This window comes from Phoenix dactylifera, chromosome 14 (assembly GCF_009389715.1).
Source record: "Phoenix dactylifera cultivar Barhee BC4 chromosome 14, palm_55x_up_171113_PBpolish2nd_filt_p, whole genome shotgun sequence".
NCBI lineage: Eukaryota > Viridiplantae > Streptophyta > Magnoliopsida > Arecales > Arecaceae > Phoenix > Phoenix dactylifera.
In genome coordinates, this window is record NC_052405.1 from 3389330 (window position 1) to 3412179 (window position 22850).

Genomic DNA, 22850 nt, shown 5'->3' on the forward strand with positions numbered 1-22850 from the left:
TGCGAAATTACGAACCATGGTTTCCGTGGACGCACTCTGCGTCCTGCAAAGCATAGGCGCGCGCAAAGCAGAGGAGGTAGGTGCCACCCAAGCTCCTTCGATCCATTTCAGAAAATCATCCGGATAAGAGTCTGGATCCTTTGCGATACGTGTCTTTCCTACTGTAGAACGATTATAATTTTGAAGTCACTTTTTTTCTTATGTTTCCAGAAGTTGTTTGATGACGCATACCTTTTGTTTTCTGAGGAACGACATTTAGGTTTAGTTAACCGGCTTCTTCCCGTCTAAGATGCAGCTGTATTAGACCCTTTAACCACTCCAAATTGAAAGCCCACCTGATGCTTGTTTTATTTAAGTAAATGAAAGTGTTCGAAGCAATGCTCCTTTCTTTTTTAACATCATCTTAAGTGGAGCGAGTCAAGTTGCACAAAATCTTTGCCAAATTTATACTAAAGGTGATGATAAAGAAAGTGAAAAGGCAGACTGGAGTTGCATTACGTATCATGTTTCGGTATGTTGTTTTTTTAGTTGCAATCTTGGGTTGTGTTGATGCCCCCACACTAGTGTCCTTCTAGGTACTTGTAACTTTTAGGACTCATTTGGTTCGCTTTATCCAAATATTTTTCTTAAAAAGCTAATTTCTAAAAATATGATGCACGCAAAAATAATTTTGGAATATTTAGTAGACCATAGAAAAGTGTATTTTTCAAAGTAGTTTATGTTTTTGTTAGCATAATTTTAGTAATCACGTAACAACTTGCATCGCCAATAATATTTTTTTTATTAGCATGATTATGTAACAACCTATATTATTTTTTTTAATTAGCATGATCCTGTTAGAGTGATTTTAAGAATCACATAACAATTTGTATCAGTCGGTAATATTTTTCTATTGTTAGTATTATCTACACAAGTATGTATAACCTCTGAAATGTACCGAATATGATAGAAAAAAGAAGAAGATCTTATCTATAGATTTTAATAGATTAAGAGTAGTTTTGGATAAAAAAGATTTCAATTTTCAATCGGTGGAAAAGCAGCTTTTTGGTGTCTCTTATAGTTTTTTTTCTCAACAAATATTAGAATCTTATTTTTATGGAAATACTACTCTCTTTTTTTTTATTACTCTTTTGAAATTCAAATTAAATAAGAAGATTTTTTTTTTTTTTTCCGTTGACTATACTTTTCTATCTTCCATTGAGTTTTTAATAGTCTATTGGGTTTTTAGTAGTCTTGAGCTTGGCGGTTGTAAAGTCGCGATTCCAGTAGATTAGAGTCACGACCATTCTCCCAAAATAAGGTTCTAAAGAAATGCAAGGGGTGAGGCCGTACGATGCGATCGCCATCCATCACAGCCACCCCCCACACACATTACATGGACGTGTACAATGTACGACCAACATACCAACGAAGCCCTCCTCCACCGTCCCACCCCCCCCCCCCCCCCGAATTCTTCACAATCTCACCACCCCTCCGTATTTTGTTAACGAACGAGCGGCAATTAAATGCAGTATCTCATCATCAAAACTCGTCGAGAAAAAAAAACAACAGCAGAAACAGCCAAACAAAGGGCCCATTTAATTAGACGATAACCTAACCAGTTTTTGTTCCAAGCAAAAGCAACATTCAACTCTTCTGCATGTTTATTTGTAGTTATATATATATATATATTGCCTTCCCAATCGTCCTTATTTTTGTTTTGTTTGGTGAGCTTTCCAATCGTGCTGGACAAGAGCACTGTTACCTCCTAAGCAGACACGCAGTATGTTGAGATTGAAGCTTTAGGTGGGTGTTGCTGGAAATTGGACCCGGAGGCAACCTTCGGTCGAGGAGGAGGGAGCTGCGGGTCACCACGGCGGGGCGGCGACCAGTCGGCGGGCGGCGTCCTCCGTCTGGGGAGGCCGGAGAGAGGGAGCTGGGGGTCCTCACAGCGGGGCAGCGATCCGTCAGCGGGCGGCGTCCTCCGTCTGGGTGCCTGCAGACAAACCGGTGGCCGGGTTTTCCGGCGCCGGCCCTCCGACGCTCAAGTCAGGGAGGGGGCAGATAGTGTAAGGAGGAGATGAACAGTGCTTGTAAGGCGCGGAATTTCCCAACCCCCTCCTGAGAAGCCAAGGCTCCCTTTTATAGGTGGGGGTCGGTTTACCTGTGATGTAACAGGGCGAGGCCATAGTACGGCTCGGCATGTGGCTCAGGTCGGCGCACGGTCAGGCGAATCATTGTACTGATGTCGGCGGTGAGGGCGTCGTACGACCCGAACCAGTACGCTACCAGGCGAATCATTGCATTGGTGTCGGAGGTATGGCCGAGATCAGAGACTTGACCAGACTCTGCTGGGCTAACTTGCCGTGGAGAGCCGAGGATCCGTAGATGTCAGGAGCCATGCGCATTAATTGTGGAGTAAGCCGGAGATCCGCATTAATGGTGGAGTAAGCCGGAGATCCGCATTAATGGTGGAGTAAGCCGGAGATCCGCATTAATTGTAGAGTGAACCGGAGGGTTACAGCGGCCATGCGCAATAAATGCTGAAGCAGTGGCAGGGTATGGTCCTCAGTTGGACCTCAGAGGAGTACGGCCGTAGTAGGTGGCTGGCAAGGGTAGACCTTGAGCATCAGGATTTTCCTAGGTCGGAGGTCTCGAGGTCGGATGTCTTGAGGTCGGGCGTTCCGAGGTCGGACGCCGACTTCGGCTGTTCAGGGTCGGCGATTGTGCGGCTTCTTGGGGGCATTTGTGTCACTTGGGAGGAAAAATCTTATTCCCCCAACAGTGGAGAAAAAGATGCGCCCCCGCGCTCGGGGCTGCATCATCTGTTGATGGGGTGACGAGATCGGTGTCGGATAAGCAAGCTGAAAAATATGGCTAGCAAGGTCGTAATCGGATCTTGACATATCTCTGGGACCTGCTAGCTGTCGGCATTGGATGGATTCCCCTTCGCAGCTTCAATTATTGGATGGGCGAAGGCATAGGGTAAACCAACCGCACTACTTTTTCCCACTCTAAAACATAGCTAATATACTTTTCCGCTCGCAGGAGACGGATAACGGGATGCTTGTCCCGCAGCACCGTGTTCCCGGAGCTCTCATTTCGCAAGCAGCGCCTCTTTGCTAAATTGGCACGAGCATGCCGCGGCAGGCACGGCAAAAGAGGCTGACGCTACCCAATAGAAGGCTGGCTTGTCGGTGCAGGAAACCGGCTAGTAACTCTCAAGTCTCGCGCCAAAATGTCAGGGTCTACTGTGTTGCAGTTTTAATCCGAAAAGATTTAAAATTTTAACATAAAATTAACCTTATCTTTTAAATTTTAGCTGTTTTCAATGTTTTAAAATGCCTTCCATCCTTCACCACCCATCGAACATATGAAAACGAGGCTTCTTGTTTAAATAGAAGTCTCATCCTACCAAACAAAGTCGGGTTTTGAGGGAAGTAGGTTGCCGACTGTTGCTGGAAATTGGACCCGAGGGCGGCCGTCGGCTGAGGAGAAGGAGCTCCAGCGAACATTAGCGGGCGGCGATCCGTCGGCGAGCGGCGTCCTCCGTGGGGGGCCTGCAAAAAGCCGATGGCCGGGGTTTCCGGCGCCGGCCCTCCGATGCTTAAGTCAGAGGGAGGCTTAATTTTGGAGAAGGAGAGGGACTGTATTTTCAAGTCCGAAGCCTCCCTTGGGAGGAAGAAGCCTCCAGCCTCCTTTTTAGAGGGAGAAGCTCCCCTTTTATAGAAAGAGTAGCAGGGTTACCTGTATGTGACTGGGCGAATTAATGGTTACTGTCACGATTGGACGTGGGCGTGTGATGTAATGAGTTGCTGTGGATGGCCCGTTCCCATCATGGGAGGAGGTTGCGTGCAGCAAGAGCTTTCTTGTGGCGTGCAGTGCAGTATATTCTTGGGAATGGTGAGGTGTTGACAGTCGTAGCAGGGTATGGTCCCTGATTGATATGTCGTGGCGTGGCCGGCAAGTAAAGCATGGTGCGGTAAGGCTGCTGCAGGGCATGTGTTGGGCACCCGGGGACTTGCGGTCCCGATCCCCGGCCCAATCCTCCAATTGAAGTGGCTCGGTTGCCTTGTACCTTGGGACCAACTTGTGGGTAACGCGGCTCTTCTTGTTGTCTTTGGCCTTCACCAATGCTTAGTCCACACAAGGAAAATGGCAAAGGAAATGAATCGATGATGTGGGGAAGAAACTGAGATTCAATTCCAAGAGGACAACGATTACATGGAATGGTTGGCCAAGGGACGAGAAGTGTCCTTGCCCTATCCTAAGAACAATCTAAGGGGAGTGATATGCTCCTCCTTAGCCCAAGCCTTTCGGCCGAATGACCCCTAAGGGACCTAAGAGATGAAACCCTTTACAAGACTCTAAGTCAAATTGATATGATAAAAGATGGATCCTTTGCTTGGCCTTAAGGGCCTCTACTTATAGGCCTAATGCCTTATTGGCGACATGCCTTCGGAATTCAAATGGTGTTGGCCGACTTCATTTGAATTTGAATTCAAATGCATTCGGCCATGTGCTTCATGAGTTGCTTGGTCGGCTTCGGTTTGAATTTGAATTCCAACCTTCTAAGGAAGGTCTTCAAGTTGGTGCTTGCGCCGGTTGCCATGTGCCGCTGTGGTTTGAATGCCTCTTGCTGTCGGGCTGATAGTGTGCTTTGTGCTTGTTGCCCCTTCACGTGGATCCTTGACATGGCTTGCTGCTGGCCTTCGGTTTGGCAGCCTGTTGCATCTAGGCCGCCCATGGTTCTGCTCGCCTGATATCCATGGGAAAGCCTGCAGGCTTCCCCTTCGGTTTTGCCTTGGCGCATATGGAAAATGCTGGGGCGGAGGCTTGGGCGCCGCTGCTGGGGCTGCTGCCATGTGGCGCGGCCTGTTATGGCCGCGCGCCTGGTCGGGCGCCTCTGCTGGGCGTGCTGCCATGTGGCCCTGCTCGCGCGCTTGGTTGGGCGCTTCAGCTGGGCGCGCTGCCTTGTGGTCCTGGCTGGGCGTGATGCCGGGCGCCTTGCCTGGCTGTGCTGCCATGTGTCTTGGCCTGCTGTTTTAGGCCGGGCGCATTTGTCTTGATGGCTGCATTGCTTGGTCGGGCGCCACTTGGACTTTGGCCAGATTCTTGCTAATTCTATCGGGCGCACACATGCCATTGGTTGTGCGCTCACTTGGCTCACCCTTGGCTGACTTGGGCGCAATGTGCGCGGGCTAGTGCCGGGTTGCCGTTCTTGACCCGTTGGCTTGGATTGTGCTCGGCCGCTTGGTTGGCTGACCGGGCTTTGGACTTGTCGCGCTCGGGCCTTCTCCTCTTGTGCGCGCGTGCCTAGGTGCGCGCGCACGGGCTGGTGCCCCTGGACATCGCCCATGACCATGCCCTTCAGTGGCATGCGTGTAGCAGGTTGCTGCGCGTGTGCTGGATGCTGGCGCGGCGTGGGCTGGTGTCCTGGCAGTGCACCGGGCCACTTTGGCTGAGGCGAGGTTCGGCTGCCAGAACCTCGCCAGGACTCTGCCTGGGCGGTCGGGTTGGCCAGGTGCTGGGGCGCTGGTCGGCCCGGCTGGGAGTTGGGCGCGCGCAGGGGCGCGCGCTGCTGGCTGGGCTCGGGCGCGCGCAGGGGCGCGCGCGGGTGCGCGCGCTGCTGGGCGGTCGCGCGCGGGTGCGCGCGCTGCAGGGTTGCGCGCGGAGGGCCACGTGCCTGCTGAGGCTGGTGTGCGCGCGGTCGGCCGCGCGTGGCTGGTCTGGGCGCGCCGTGGCTGGCGCGCTGCTGCAGGCGCGCGCAGAGGGCTGCGCGCGGCTGCTGTGGCCTGGGCTGATGTCCACTGTTTGGAAGTATCCAAACAGTGGAGGTTGGCTACCTTGTGACTTGGTTCGGCCATAGACTCCGGATTGGGGCTCGGCGGGCTGAGGTCCCCATCATCCCCCCCTCCTTGAAGAATACCCTTGTCCTCAAGGGTGGTATCTAGGATGGGGCTTCCTTCTTTGCGTGACAACGCATCCGCCACTTTGTTTTCCTTCCCTGGTTGATAAATGATTTCATATTCAAAGCCAAGAAGTTTTACCAGAAATTTTTACTGATCCGGAGTGACGATCTTTTGTGTGAGGAGATGCCGAAGAGCTTGTTGATCGGTCACGATGGTGAAGCGTCTCCCAAGCAAGTAGGGCCTCCAAACTTTGACCGCATGGACCACGGCTAGCATCTCCCGGGCATAGGTACTCCATGCCTTCTTTTGAGGACCGAGAGCCTTAGAAATGTAGGCCAAGGGCCTCTTGTCTTGTGCTAGGACCGCACCAATACCTTCGTTGCTTGCATCCGTGTAAACTTGGAATGGTTGGCTGAAATTTGGAAGGGCAAGCACCGGGGTTTAAGTCATGGCTCTCTTAAGTTCTTCAAATGCTTGCTTGGCGGCTGAAGTCCATTCGAACCCATCCTTCTTTAGCATGTTGGTAAGGGGTTTGGCAATGAGGCCGTAGTCCCTTACAAACCTTCTATAGTAGCCGGTGAGGCCTAAGAACCCTCTTAATGCCGAAATGTCTTTGGGCAAAGGCCAATCGGTCATGGCTTCTATCTTGCGTGGATCCACTCTCACGCCTTGGCCGGAAACAATGTGCCCAAGATACTCAAGTTCTTCTTGCATAAAGGCGCATTTGGAAGCTTTGATGTAGAAGTTATGCTCTTCCAAGATACTCATGACTTGATCCAAATGCTTCATATGTTCCTCCTTAGACTTTGAGTAGACTAATATGTCGTCAAAGAAAACTATTACGAATTTTCGGAGGTGAAGCTTGAATACCTTGTTCATGGCCGCTTGAAAGGTTGATGGAGCGTTGCATAGACCAAATGGCATGACTAGGTATTCATAGTGGCCGGAATGGGTGCGGAAGGCCGTCTTGTGGATGTCTTCCTTCCTCATTCTAATTTGATGGTAGCCGGCTCTTAGATCCAATCTTGTGAAGTACTTTGCGCCATGGAGTTCATCTAGCATCTCATCCACCGTGGGTATAGGGAAGCGATCTTTGATTGTGGCTTCATTCAAAGCTCGGTAATCCGTGCAAAACCTCCATGATCCATCTTTCTTCCTTACTAAGAGGACCGGGGATGAAAATGGACTTGTACTTGGGCGGATTAACCCTTGCTTCATCATCTCTTCAACTTGCCTTTCGATCTCACCTTTTTGGAAGTGAGCATACCGGTAAGGAGGTACATTGATGGGCTTGCTTTCATCCTTGAGCCGGATCGGATGATCAAAAGGTCTTTGTGGTAGAAGATGGGTCGGTTGCTCCAAGACTTTTTGGTGAGCTTCAAGAAGTTGGCGCACTTGTAATGGAAGGGTGCTCATGTCTCCATTTGGTTGCGGTTAAGGTCCCCCCGCAGCCCCTCCTTGGTTGGCCATGACCACGGCGAGGCATAAAGCTCCCCCACGGCATAGCCTCTCAAGCATGCTGGCTTCACAAGGCCGAACTTCCTTTGGATGAAGTGCTGTCCATAGCTTCTTTTTGGTGCCGACTTTGAACTCCATTGTCATCGTTTTGTAATCGGTGATGACCTTACCTATATTCGAAGCCATGCGTTGCCTAGAACCACATCTAGGCCAACTAGTTGGAGGACATGTAGATCAGCCACTATGCGGACTCCTTGGATATTGAGTCGAACATCTTTGACAATGGCTTGGCATTGTAGACGATCTCCACTTGCAACCTTCACATCAAAAGGTTCGGTGGCTGCCCCCTTGAGTCCGATCCTATGCAAGGCATCCGGGTTGATGAAGTTGTGGGAGGATCCGTTGTCAACAAGGAGGGATACCTCATGTCTTCCGATCCATGCCATCATCCTCATCGTTGATGGTCGTTGTACTCCGGATAGTGCATGCAAGGAAACTTCGGCATTTTCATGGGCTGATCTTGTGGCTTCATCTTCTTCATCAATGGTGCTATCTTCGGAGGATGAAGTAGCACTTTCGTCGGCCTCATCTTCGCTGCTCACAAGGTGGATGGCGAAGGATTGGCTGGGCTTGCATTGGTGGCCTTTCTCCCATTTGTTACCACACTTGAAGCATAAGCCTTTCTTGATGTATTCTTGCAACTCCTCTCGGTTGAGCTTTCGAACTTCATGTTGTGGTGGTTTGGTGGTCGTTGTTGCAGAATTTTGAGGCTTCAATTGCAAGGGTTTGGAGTCCTTGCGGTTGAATGGTTCCTTGGTTGGCCGCCGGTCATGGAAGTTGCTTTGATCCATGATTTCGGCCATCCTCATGGCATCTTGAAGTCGAGTAGGCTGCTTGAGCTTGATCTCCTTGGATAGCCATGATTTGAGCCCATCCACGAATGTACCAAGGAGTGCTTCTTCGGACCACCCTTCCACCATGGTTTGTAGTTGGCGGAATTGGTCGATGTAGTCTTGCACCTTGCCTTCTTGCTTCTATTTGGCCAATTAGCCATGATGATTGATGGTCGGTGATGGTCCCCATTGCTTCAAGAACTCATCCACAAACTCCGTCCATCCCAATGGATTCCCTTCTCTAGCGTAGAGGTTCCTTAGCCACCTCCACCATCGGTTGGCCCTCCCCTCCAAGTGATAGGAAGCTAGAGTCACCTTCTCCTCCCTAGGGATTTCGTACACTAGGAAGTATTGCTCCACTCTATCCAACCACTCATAAGGGTCACCTCCTCCAAATGTAGGGAAATCGATCTTCGGTTTCCGGATCCTATCATGCCGATCCGAAACCCTAACATCTTCTTCCTTTCTTCTCCTCCTTTCCTCCCTATCTCTCCGGCCATAAGGCCTTCGATGTAGAGGACTCCTTTGGGGCTCACTCTCTCCTCCTTCATAATCTCTTGGCCGATCCTCCTCTTGGATACCATCGGCCCATCTTTCAAATGGTTCTTCTCTTCCACTCCTACTTACTCTCCTTCTTCTTTCATTTCGGAGCCCATCACTACCATTGCTCTCCCTCTCTCCATATCTTTTTTCTAGCCTCTCGGCATTGGCATTGCTCTCCCTCCTCATGGCGGCCAATGTCTCTATTACATTGTCTAAGACATTGCCTAACCTAGCACTACTCCCTTCAATGGCCTCTATCAATTTTTGGTTGTTTGAGTCTCCTCCCGACTCTATGACAACTCTTCTACTTTTCTCCCTCTTGAAGACCAATCCGAACCTCCTATGGCCGTCACCCAAAGGATGATCCAGCCCTCCAATGAGTAGTATTACAAGCAAATGCACTCACCCCCAATTAGATCTTACAAGATAAAAATGAAAATAAAGATCTAATTTTCAGACCTCATATGAATTACAATGAGTATGTAGATCCGAAAGAGCTTACGTTACCACTTGAGATCGACCTTCCGTGGGTCTCAAACTAGTCGAGCTCCCGACGATCTCCTTGAAGAATTATCTCAATGAAAGCACCAGTGTTGGGCACCCGGAGACTTGCGGTCCCGATCCCCGGCCCAATCCTCCAATTGAAGTGGCTCGGTTGCCTTGTACCTTGGGACCGACTTGTGGGTAACGCAGCTCTTCTTGTTGTCTTTGGCCTTCACCAATGCTTAGTCCACACAAGGGAAATGGCAAAGGAAATGAATCGATGATGTGGGGAAGAAACTGAGATTCAATTCCAAGAGGACAACGATTCCATGGAATGGTTGGCCAAGGGACGGGAAGTGTCCTTGCCCTATCCTAAGAACAATCTAAGGGGAGTGATATGCTCCTCCTTAGCCCAAGCCTTTCGGCCGAATGACCCCTAAGGGACCTAAAGGATGAAACCCTTTACAAGACTCTAAGTCAAATTGATATGATAAAAGATGGATCCTTTGCTCGGCCTTAAGGGCCTCTACTTATAGGCCTAATGCCTTATTGGCGACATGCCTTCGGAATTCAAATGGTGTTGGCGGACTTCATTTGAATTTGAATTCAAATGCATTCGGCCATGTGCTTCATGAGTTGCTTGGCCGGCTTCGGTTTGAATTTGAATTCCAACCTTCTAAGGAAGGTCTTCAAGTTGGTGCTTGCGCCGGTTGCCATGTGCCGCTGTGGTTTGAATGCCTCTTGCTGTCGGGCTGATAGTGTGCTCGACTATGCACATGCTCGGCCTGGCAAGGCCGGCGCTGCTGTGCAAATCGCGACAAGCTTCAACAATATTAGCGTCGTCTCGGCCATCCGAATAGAGTCTATAAAGGCTCTAAGTAGGCTTATCCACTCCAGTCTTGCCGGTGACTTTGTTTTCATAGCGTACTGCTTTCGCTTTCTACTTCTTTTTTCTTCTTTTTTCTGGGCAACTGAAGGAGTCATTTAGACCAAGCCTCTCAACGATCGTGCTCGTTATAAGAGGAATGAACTGAATCGGATTATTATAACTTGGGAACAAGGCCACCGCAAACCCATATATAGAGAGCTAATCACGCTCTTAGGACAGTATTCTCGTACACCTTAATTTAGGCAAGCTTACTATTAATCTGATTTCCAAAAGTTTTTTAGCTATAGATTTAGATTGATTTCACCGTTCTCATTATGACATAGCAATTTCTAGGCTAATACTGCCAACAGTCTAAGATAGGCAGAGTCACCCTGGTGCGGTCGGTCCTCACCTCGGTTCCGATCTATTTGTTGACCAACTCCATACTCCCACCAAGGACCCTTGAGCAGATCTTCAAGAACTTCATTTAGGGGAGGCGCGATGGCAGAAGAGGTATTCATCTGGTAGCCTGGGAGGTATTGTGTCAGCCAACCAGGACTGGGGGTGCCATCCTTGGTGGCTATGCAGGAGGCCTTGCAGCGAGACTTGCAACCAAGTTTTTGTTGGAGTTTAAGAGTATCTGAGGGCCAAGTATGGGGCCATCCTGGCAGGGGCGAACGTCCAGACGCGTCGACACTCTTCACCTATTTGGCGGGAGATTTGTTGTCAGAGCCTTGCTGGTGCTCCTGGTGATCAGATAGGTCATCGATGATGAGCGATTTATTGATGCACTGGAGGACTACAGCTGGGTGACGAGTTGCCTATTAGCCGATTGCCGATCATGGTGGACATAGCCAGGTTAGCTGGACATAGGATCAGTGACTTGCTTGTCCTTGAGGAGGGCAAATGGAATGAGAGACTGATCCGGGAGGCTTCGATGAGCAGTTGGCAGAGCGGATCTTGACCCTTCCTATTCCATCTCGGAAGGAGCCTGACAGATTAGTATGGATGCCGACAGGGCGGTCCAGAGTACGTGCCAGGGATCATTCCAACTCTATCCATCCTTCTTATCATGTCTCCCACCAAATACAAAGTAAGTATAAGAAAATATAAAATATATAAATAAATCTACCTCATTCTATAAGTTTAAATTTTTGGGATGAGTGTTGATTTTAACATGATATTAGAACAAAGGTCCTGAATTTAAACTCCCCATTATTAAATATTTTACATGTTGGACTAACTCATTAAAGAAAAGTCCGGCCCACATGTAAGAGAAAGTGTAAAAAAATATAAAATATATAAATAAACCTATATCATCCTATAAGCTTAAACTTTTGCGACAAGTGGTGATTTTAACGGTAAGCAAGGACATTATTCTTTGCAATTTTTTTAAATTTAATTTTTTTGTGGAGGATTGCTGGGATTTTAATTTAAAAATATTTAAATTTTAAAAATAAAGCCAACCGTATTTCCTAAATTTTAGAATACAATTTCTGTTTTAATCCTGTATACGAAAACAAGTCTTCTTGCTGCTTATCGATTTTCAAAAAATTTTCATCGTTTTCATTGTAACATAGCAATTCCTGAGCCAATGCCGCGAACAAAATGGAACTGTTGTTCCCTAATCCTCCACCCAGCAGCTTATGCGGTGCCTTTTGGCAGCAGCAAACTGATTAAGATCATGACTTTTCCCACAAATTACCCGTACATTATAAAAATATAGAACGCTCGGTCAAGTAAAAGTGCACCATAATTAGTGGGGAAAAAGCTCTTGCCCTGTTTAATAAAATGATCATCCCATCAAACAACTTTATACCAAAACAGGCTAATTAGGCGAGAATGTACTCTTTAAATCGTCTCAACACCACTATTTGCCCTTATTTTCAACGTGTTCACGTTCTCCTTCTGGTGCTTTGATTAAAAAAATGGAATATGTAAAATGCATCTCTTTGCAAATTTATTCCTTCAGCAAGAGGGGAAAAAAAAAAATATAAAGAAGCTGCCCATTCATTTGTCGCCCATGTATGGATGCCATCTTTTAAAAAGGTTATGGTGGTCTACCACGAAGCATCTTAACCTTCTTATGTATGAAGTCACCAACAGGCCCCAAAAGAATTTTGCCCACCACTTGGCTCTGAAAGAAAGAAAGTAGAAGTTATGTACGAACGAGTTTTGTGAATGTCGAAGGAAGAAATGATTAGAAAAATCTAAAACTAAGGTTTCGTGATTGCGTGATAAAATTGTTACCATTCTTTCGTACTTCTCTCTTTTCCCAATGTTACATGCACCTGGGTATAATATACTTAAAATGTCCAGTTGACTATGACACCCTATTGCATTTATAATATATGAAATTATTATTAGATTTCTCTTTTTTTTATAAATTAAAAATAATATTTATCTTTACTTTAATTGGCACCTGCAGCATTGTTGTCGTTGTTTTTGTTTTTCAAAGGAGTTGCTGAGCAGGACAAATTATCAATGCACCAAAAAATTTGGTTACCGATCGAGAGCCCTCCGCTTCGGCAGGTGGTTCTTTCCAAACATTACATGTGTATATAACTTTGATTCTTCAAAGTGATCCATCACCAGCCACTCATCGTGGGACCAGAGGCATGTGATGCTCCCTTCCTGCACGAGGCGCGTCTTGCGGGTTTGCCGGCCAAATTATTTGTCGTTTCCCTTGGTTTTGTGGTATCCTTGCATGGAAGAAGGGGTCATTCACAAATGCTGCAGTTGTTGGCGAGCGGCAGCAGCGCCCTCTCTCATGAGTCATGAGGCTCACGTGGGCGACCCGTGCGAGGGGCGTTATGGCCACCACCGGCATCTTCTTGTATCCCCAAGAAAAATCCAAGCGCATGTTACGTATTATATTATTATATCTTCATTTGACGGCCCCGGTGTGACGCCACAGAATACTGCTCATTTATCACAGTCTTCAGATGGACTGCGGCAGTTCATCTCGATCAATTAATTCTTCATTCTTGATTTCGGAAAGCAGCGCAAGAGAAAGAAAACGAGTAAAAAAATCAAAACATCAGAGAAACAACAGAGACGCTGGGAGACGGGAGGATATATATATATACATATATATACGGTTCTGGGTGCGGTGGACGACGGCCTGGATTTGCGCCGTGAGCGGGCTTTCAGTTCTCTCTGACCCCGGATTCCGTTGGTCCGGCTTTTGTCTTTGTCGCTTGGTATGCTAGCTGTTGAACTGGGGCTGTTTATTTGAAGGCCGTGTTGTCATAACCTTACAGTCGGGACTCTGGGGTTCTGGGTTTCTCTCCCTTCCTTTCCCTCCCCGTATACCTCTCTGCCTCCCTTCACTCCTGGGGCTCGCAGTAAGATTAGCCGTAGAGGGGCAAGGAAACAAGGAAAATATAATATAATATAATATATATATATATATATATATATATATGTATATATATATATATCATAGACGGAGAGAGAAAGAGAGAAAAAAAAAAGAAAAGTTTCTTCGAGAAGCCTAAGCAAGAAGAACGTTCTTCTCCTTCTTCCTTTCTTTTCATTTTTTTTAATTTTTTATTTCCTAACCAGTTGCGACCCTTCCCTCGCTCTTTAAATTGCTCCGCTGCTAGCCTGCTCTGCTATATATATATATAAATCGATCGGGGGTGGCAGACTGGCAGTAGGTAAAACAGAGGGGGTTGGCTTCCTCTTTTTATCTCCAGCCGCATTGTTGGCCCTGTCTCTTTGATGGGACGGGTGTTCAGGTGAGAGGTTGAGATCTCAACTGCGTCTAGGTGTTCAAGTCCCTCTTTCTCTTTCTCTCTCTTTCTCGTTCTCTTTCTCTTCGGTCTTTCCTTGTCGTAATCCTCCGAGGGCGTCGACCGAATGACCGACAGTCCAGCTCCACTGCATTCACTTGCGTAATTCCCCAGCAGAGCTCATAGCAACGAACAATCAATCATAGAGAAAAGGGAGAAAAAGAAAAACAGAGAGAAGGGAGAGAGGGAAGGCCCTTATAAATCTCTCCAGATCAGCCCCCCGGCGGCCATTCCCAATCTCTTCTTTCACCTTCCTCCTCCTCCTCCTCCTCCGGAGAGAGATCATGGAGACGGCATCGTCGACGGCGCTGCTCCCGGAGGCGTTCCAGGGGGCTCGGGACGACATCACGGAGCAGATGGGGCTGGTGTGGCAGCAGATCAAGGCGCCGGTCATCGTTCCGCTGCTCCGCCTCGCGGTGTTCCTCTGCCTGGCCATGTCGCTGATGCTGTTCGTGGAGAAGGTCTACATGGCCGTCGTCATCGTCATCCTCAAGCTCTTCGGGAAGTGCCCCGAGAAGCGCTACAAGTGGGAGCCAATGCGGGACGACCTCGAGCTCGGCAACTCCGCCTATCCCATGGTCCTCGTACAGATCCCCATGTACAACGAAAAAGAGGTCCTTTCCCCCCTTCTCTCTCCCCCCAACCCCCAATCGCATTCCGTCTTCCCTCCCTTCCCTTCAACGAGCCCGTCTTCTTTCTTACCTTTTCTTTCTCCCCCACGCTTTTTTTTTTTTCCTGATATTTTACCCTCTGAAATCTTTTTAATTTAGTTTTTTGTCGTACCGGGGTTGATGCGTGTAGATTAATTTGGGAAAAAGATTGGGATTGAATCTTGTTTTGTGATGGCGATAATGTCCAGGTGTATCAGCTGTCCATCGGAGCAGCATGCGGGCTTTCATGGCCGTCGGATCGGATCATAATCCAAGTGCTCGATGATTCCACCGATCCTGTTATTAAGGTTTGCGAATTTGTGTATTCGATTTAATTATTCCGTTCAAGTTGGCATGAGGAATGAGCGCGTCGCTCCGTGAATTTCCCGTGGTTTTTTTTTTTTGGTTCAAAACCCGTGGCTTTTTCTCTTCGCTGGCGCCCTCTGCTTTGTCCTCGTGCCTTCCATCTTCGAACCCCTGCTTATTTCAGTCCTCGTCTTTAATATTATCTCACATGCAAATCCTCTGCTTTCCGATCTTGTGATCGGACCGCGCCAACATTTGCCTCCCGGTTCACCATGATCCATATCGGATGCCGATCCCCTTTTATGTTCTTCCAAAGTGGTGCAATCGATAGAATTATATATATTTTAGTTTGATCGATTGGGAAATCTATGCGGTGCAAGTAACCAGCACGAACGCGCGCGCAGGATCTGGTGGAGCTGGAGTGCCAGCGGTGGGCGAGCAAAGGGATCAACATCAAGTACGAGATCCGGGACAACCGGAACGGATACAAGGCCGGGGCGCTCAAGGAGGGCATGAAGCACAGCTACGTCAAGGACTGCGACTACGTCGCCATCTTCGACGCCGACTTCCAGCCGGAGCCCGACTTCCTCTGGCGCACCGTCCCTTTCCTCGTCCGCAACTCAGAACTCGCCCTCGTCCAGGCCCGCTGGAAGTTCGGTATGTCCCTCCCTCTTGCTTTCCCTCCTCCCAAGTCCCACCACGAGGCCCATGGCTCTTCCATTTCTTTCTGTACCCATTTTTACGTTTATATTTCCCACTTTCATGCGTCGAGTCTAGTGCAATTCGAGCGGCGCACGCTTACAATAATATTATAGTCCGCTAATTAATACACGAAAGCTGGGGGGAAACCTACCAATACCATCGTAGTAGAACAGAGTAGGTGGAAGGAAAAAGAGTGTCGGTGGCCATTTGATTATTCTTCGTCTCCCTAATTAAATTCCGTCCCTTTTCCCCCCTTCAAATTTACTCATTTATCCATGAAATTTACCCGGATGTTCTACCTTTCTAATTTCCTCTTTCTCCTCGGTCTTTCCAACGTGGCTCCCCAGCCTTCTCACTTTATCTTTCTTGTAAATAAGTTAATAAAAATCTTCTCAGAGGAAAAGGAGCAAGTTAGATAGAAAACCGAGATCATGGTTCGTGCAGAGTTGGAAGAGCGAGATCATTCAGCACGGCGGCGGCAGCTGCTCAAGGAAAGGAAGACCTGGTCAACCTGGCTTGAGCATTCCCCGTTTTACCTTCTCTCACACACTTTCCCCGTCCCCCCTAACCTAACTACGTGCATGCCATAAATATGAGCTGCCTACCAACTGCCTGCTCCCCATGCCATTTCTTCTGCCCCTTCCTTCCATCCAGCTTCTTTTTCCTTCTTCCCAGCACTCACCATAACAATTGTATGATATTTTCTTTCTTCTCTCACCTTGACCATGTTACTAATGTTACTCACGGACGCCCATCAATTATGGGACCCTGTTTTGACTCCACCGGCCTTTTACGCGTCCTGATTGTTCCTCACTCTCGCCTTTTTTTAATTAGAGCATTGGGGACCCCCTCTGGGGATCGCCCTAGTACTGGCGTCGCCGAAGCTTGCGGGTTACGTGGGGCCCGCCGTCCCTCTCGCCGACAAAAATCAAAAAAAAAAAAAAAAAAAGACGATAGTCAGAGGCGCTCCTCCCACGCTGGCCCCAAGCGTAGGTGGACCACGGCTCCTTTCAAACTACCCCCCATCTTAAATCCTACCTAATTAATCACCCTCATAAGTTATTCTTATGTCGTAACAAATCTACCTATACAACATAAATAAATAAACAAGCGAAGGGTTTTAACTTTTTATTGTTTTCCAAGCGAGTCTTATCTCACCGCTTCATTTATATATATATATATATATATATAAAAACAAGGCAAAGAAGAAAAGCGGAGTGGCCCACCACCTTTGAGCTGTAATCCCACATCCCACATCCCACATGTGCCACCCGCTGCACATTATATGATGTACATTCGTCCCCTTGTCAGTTCTTTTTGAGTCTTGAAGCAACAGTAATCTAGGTAATCATGACTCGGGAGGAGACCAGGGAACGTGACCCGACTTCATTACGGCCAGCAAACGAGAACCTGGCAGACAGTCTCTCAACCTCTCGCATGCCAAGATTTCCGGGGACATGATCAGCCCTAGCACTCGGTGCTGGCTCCCAGCCCATGGCGGTAGCTAGATACTGTAAAAAGAAACTTCCACGTCAAGTGGCGGAACCTAGACGGGCATTGCCCATGGTCTCTTTTATTTTTATACCAAGTACATTAGTGTTCTTTGGATCAGGGTTAGCATTCACCTCCGCGCGAGTCCACCACTGGATCGCCCACCGCAAGATCTTAAAGCACTCGGAATTCTCTCATTCATCCACCCGCACGTATCTCCAAATGATCACTGGGTGAACCGGTGGTGGATTCATGCGAAGAAACAACACTAACCCAGTTTTTTTCCGGTCTCTCTCCGTGTTGTTTTGTACGGCTATATGTATGCATGCATGCTCGTGAAAGCGGGATGATGGGAATAAAGCAGGCTCTGGCCTCAGATTTTCTTCTCTTAAAAGGTGTGGTGTGGTCCCTGTCCCCCCTCGCTGTTAGAATTAAAGGAAGAAATCCTGCGCATCCAATCTTCTTTTCTACTACCAGCTGGCTACTTGGGTTGCCATCTACAACAGGGGTCGAGAGTAGTAAAACTCAAGTTTTTTTTTTTTATATATATATAATCTTAGCTGTTGCTGCTGCTCCTCCCACCTGTTTATTTCCACCATACCATGACCATCCCATCCCTTTTTCCTTCCACCCCATCCGACTCTCTGCGCCCTCACAATTTGCCACCGACACTCCAAATAATAGTATTCTCTTCACTTTTCAACTCTCTCTTAACAAAACTTAAAGTTACAATACTAACTAGCAGTAATATATGCAAGCTACATATTTCTTCCGACTGTATGACATTAAGTATACACTAATCAAATTGCTGTCATATGGGCGTCTTTTCAATCTGTCCATCGGATCTGCCCATGTCCAATAATGGTGCTAACAGTATGATTTCTTGTCGCCCGGTCCATTATTAGTCAATTCATAGGCACCGCCTCTAGCCTGGCTATAGATTACAATCGAACTGGATTTTATCGTTTCAATTAAGGAGATCCGCCCATTGATGGTGATCTCCATCTTTTATCTCTATGATGCCCGAGGTGGGATAGTGATCCGTAGGTTAGGTGGATCTGAATAACTCCTTTTATTTTTTTATTTTTTAATTCTAACTAATTGCATTATATTTTACAGCGAATTCGGATGAATGCTTGATGACAAGGATGCAGGAGATGTCCCTGGATTACCACTTCACCGTGGAGCAGGAAGTGGGATCCTCAACTTATGCTTTCTTTGGCTTCAATGGTAAGCCCTCTGCTCCTGCTTGTCTAAATTTCCGAAGCTACTTAATCCATCATCCTTACATATCGAATAAGCTCATTTAAAGTAAACAGAACAAAGACCGATTCGTATTTCTACGAAAAGTTTGAAGTGCGACCTGGAAAAATGTTCGTCTCTAGGCAGTGAAGAGAGTGCCTGCACATATAGTGATTACCCTGATGACAAGGACATCAAAGGGAGGAGATCATCTCACAATGAGTACTGAAATTTTATATTATCATAAATATGAAGCTTTGGACTCAGCATTGATGCATAAATTGGCTCTGCCAAATTTAAGAACTTGGACCATTATATATATATATATATATATATATATATATATATATATATATATATATATATTTCATTTTTTCATTTTTGAGCAGACGAGAACGTAAACATTGAAGTAAAAACTCAGTTCACATATAGGTAGGATTATATAAACCGGTAGAAAAGATAGAGAGGCACAAAGGAACTAACAAAAGAAACTGTATAGCAGGAATGTTGCTTTTGTCCTTGCAATCATTGCTAGCAAGCGGTTATATAGAATATAGGTTCCTCTCGTAAATCATTCTTTCTCATGATGATATAAAGTTGACTGGCTTTTCCATACAGGCACTGCTGGGGTGTGGCGGATATCAGCTCTCAATGAAGCAGGAGGTTGGAAAGATCGAACCACAGTAGAAGACATGGACTTAGCTGTTCGAGCAAGCCTTAAGGGATGGAAGTTCGTATTCTTGGGAGACCTCAAGGTATTTTCAATCGTTGTACTTATTACGGACTTCACAGCATCATATCATCTCAATGCCGCGATACAACTTTTGTAAATCGTATTCAGTGCATCTCGGAACGTTAGAACAAACTTGTAAACCTATGCCTTCTCATTCCCTTTGTAAGGTGTGGATCTTGAAAATGCCTTATAAATACTCTTGTGACAAGTATTTGGGACTGCTATATTCACTTGGGAACGCAAACCATTCCGGGTGCCACCATCTGGGTGATGCCTGGTTCGGGGACTGCAACATGCAACGGCTAGCAAGTCCTCCTCCCACTCCCCCCCTGCAATCTCATCCATATTTTATCACATCGCATATATGCTGCATTCGTGGCCAAATTATATTTCCAAGATCCTCACACTAATGCTTTACATATGAATCATGACTAGAGGTTATCAGAGTGTCACCAGATTGCTGAATTTGTTAATTTCCCAGGTTATTTAATCAATTTCCTTTTATCATTTATTCTCCGTATGTATGAATTCAGGTTAAAAATGAATTACCAAGTACTCTGAAGGCCTACCGTTATCAGCAACACAGGTGGTCATGCGGGCCAGCGAATTTATTCAGAAAAATGTTGCTGGAGATCGTGAGGAACAAGGTCAGTTCAGCACGAGGAAACCAGACTGGAGAACTTAAAACAGAAGTTGCATCATAATAATTATCTAATCGAGCTCAAGTTTTTATCTTAATGCAGAAAGTATCTCTCTTCAAGAAAGCACATGTGATCTACAATTTCTTCTTTGTCCGGAAGATTGTAGCTCATATTGTAACATTTGTGTTTTACTGTCTGGTAATCCCTGCAACTGTTTTGGTCCCTGAGGTGGAGATACCAAAGTGGGGTGCAGTTTATATCCCCTCGATCATTACCCTTCTCAATGCTGTTGGAACTCCAAGGTACTGTTATTTTTGCCATTGTGGCGGTCTCATTGCACCATTTTTTTTTTCCCTGATGAAATGAGTTACTAATTTAACCAAAAAAAGGTAAAACCACTACTCTAACAAATCAAAAAAAAATATGTAAAAAAAGGGAAAAGACAGCGAATTTGCTGTTTTCCTTTCTATTTTCTGCTTGTGTGGAAATCGTTTGAGTTCAATATTCATTTGAAACACCTGAATTTCTCAACTGTTGCAGGTCTCTTCACTTGCTCGTCTTTTGGATCCTTTTCGAGAATGTCATGTCTCTGCACAGAACAAAAGCAACTTTCATCGGCCTGTTGGAAGCAGGGAGAGTGAACGAATGGGTGGTCACAGAGAAGTTAGGAGATGTTTCGAAAACAAAAGTGGCTGCCAAAGCAGCCAGGAAACCACGGATCAAGATAGGCGACAGGTGATCCCACCCGTGCACCCATTCATAGTCAGTTGAAATTATTCCATTCTGTTTCTTCCATCAGTAAGTCCATTTTCATAGGAGGAAAGATAGTCTAAACTAAGGTTTGATTTGTAGGGTCTGTAATGGAATTACATGCAGAAGGATCGATTTCAACTGCATTCATCTCGATCATTTTAATGTGCTCATTTGTTATTCCTTATTAAAATCAGGTTACATCTGCTGGAGCTTGGAGTTGGAGCCTACCTCTTCTTCTGCGGGTGTTATGATGTGGCCTTTGGAAAGAACCATTACTTCATATACCTCTTCCTCCAAGCAATTGCTTTCTTCATTGTTGGTTTTGGTTACGTAGGCACATTTGTCTCGCATTCCTAATGGACCTTGGTTGGACATATTACCAAAGCCTTCAATATCCATTGTCCTGCCATCTCGTCTTTCTCAGGTCGTGCGTAGAAGCATAAGCAACCTCATTTGATGTTTGCTGTCATGGGGCAAACTCATGAACAGAAGGCTACATAAATCTCCACTGTTGCGAAGCATTCTTGCATGGAATTTGCATGTGAATATTCTGTCATAGAAGTACACATTTGTCTACAGAAATCTGTTAGATACAAAGGAGATCATGAACGATGAACAAGTGGGGAGTTTTGGGTCTCCTTCATAGAAGCAGCAGTAGAGAAACAAGACTTTAATCTGAAGGTGATAATGGGTAAAGAAGCACATCTAGATGGATTGCGTTTGTCAGATTTTTCAAATTCTTTTCTCCTTTTCTTCGCAAGTGTATGTCTGGGAAGGAAAAAACAAGGTGGTAACTTAAAAGTAAATTTTGGAATTGTCATTTGCATTTCTGTCTTAGCATTTTGCTTTGTAAGAGATGATACAGTTGGTCAATGTGGTGTCAAATTTACTGTTCCATGCTCTTCCTTCGGCTTTCTTCATTTAGATGAATCTGAAACCCTTGTTACAATACTCAGTCAAACCTTTTTCCTCTTTTGATTTTTTTTTTTTTAATTTTGTATGGCAAACCTTTTACTGTTCCATGCTCTTCCTTCGGCTTTCTTCATTTAGATGAAATCTGAAACCCTTGTTATAATAGTTAGTCAAACCTTTTTCCTCTTTTGATTTTTTTTTTTTTTAAATTTTGTATGGCAAACCTGTTGAAACCATGGAACTTCTAGATATAATGCTTTAAAGCATCTTCACGCTGATCCTTGGTATGCCTAAACAATATTTCTTTTCTACAGCAAGTCAGATGTACAAGAGATGATCAGAGTGCAGAGTAACCCATATCATATGAAGCAACCATGGAGAAGGTTGAGATATGTTTAGACAAAAGCATGAATGGATGAATTCATGAAAGAAGTAGAGTGCAACTCTTTGCTGTTTGTTTTTGGATGTGATCCCATGTGAGTAGCCTCCTAGGTTATAAGTATTTCTATTTTTTTTCATAAACAGGGCTATAAATGGGTTGACTTAGATTGGATCCATGCTGTATCTGCATCAAGATTCGGCAAAACAAATCGCACGAGGATTGGGGTTTATAAATCCGAACTCACTTCCAAACCTAATTAACAATCAGGCTGCATTCGGATTTTTGAGTTTTTTTTAGATTCAATCCAGAAAATGATTTTAATAGGCCACCTAACCAATTTTCAAAACTAAAGGAACTTTTATTTTAACGGTCTTTCTTTTTGGTTACGGATAATGGTCTTTCATATACGGTGAAATTATGGCGGGTTGTGATGACAAAGAGCATGAAATGGGAAGTGAATAATTAGTTTTGAAAAAAGTTCAATCACCTGGAGAGAATATTTAAGTTCTCATTTATTGATTACAATTGTAATCTAGTACAATTCAGATTTGGTAATTGACATATTAGCAAGCGAGAATTATAGAGAGCATCTATGAGGTAAAACGTAAATCTGAACATGGAGTCAATAAATAATTCATGCAACCAACCCTCTATTGTTTAAGTATGTTTGGAATTGCTTTTATTTCTTATTTTTTAAAAACAAAACCATGTAAATTGAGATAAAAAATATGTTTGTGTTATTGTTTTTTTATTTTCTATTCAAGTTATTTTCGTCATTTTTAGGAAAAAAGTGAAAGTAATTTTCAAAAATAAAAAACTCATATCTTTTATCATCACCATTGCCCCTGCCATCACTTTAACCTCTGACATTATCACCTTTTATATTACCATTGTTGCCACCTCCATCACCACCATGACTTGTGCCGTTGCTTTTGCCGCACCATCACTATCACCACCATTGCCGTCACCTCTATATTTTTAGTGCCCCCACCACCATTATTGTCGTTGCCACCACCTTTGCGCTGCTGCTATATGCTAGCACCTCACCATCGCTGCCATTATCTTCGCCACTACTACCATTATCTTGGCTGTTATTATCATGTTT

The 22850-nt window shown here is 45.7% G+C and overlaps 1 protein-coding gene across 1 annotated transcript; it reads left to right on the plus strand.

Moving 5' to 3' along the window:
* The first annotated feature begins 13617 nt into the window (after positions 1-13617).
* LOC103719864 (glucomannan 4-beta-mannosyltransferase 9) lies at positions 13618-21412 on the plus strand. The gene is made up of 9 exons (XM_039133342.1): positions 13618-14547; positions 14793-14891; positions 15294-15546; positions 18202-18312; positions 18943-19079; positions 19591-19704; positions 19801-20000; positions 20239-20433; positions 20646-21412. The coding sequence occupies exons 1-9, from the start codon at positions 14218-14220 to the stop codon at positions 20806-20808; spliced, it is 1602 nt and encodes a 533-aa protein (XP_038989270.1). The 5' UTR covers positions 13618-14217; the 3' UTR covers positions 20809-21412.
* Positions 21413-22850: the final 1438 nt, after the last annotated feature.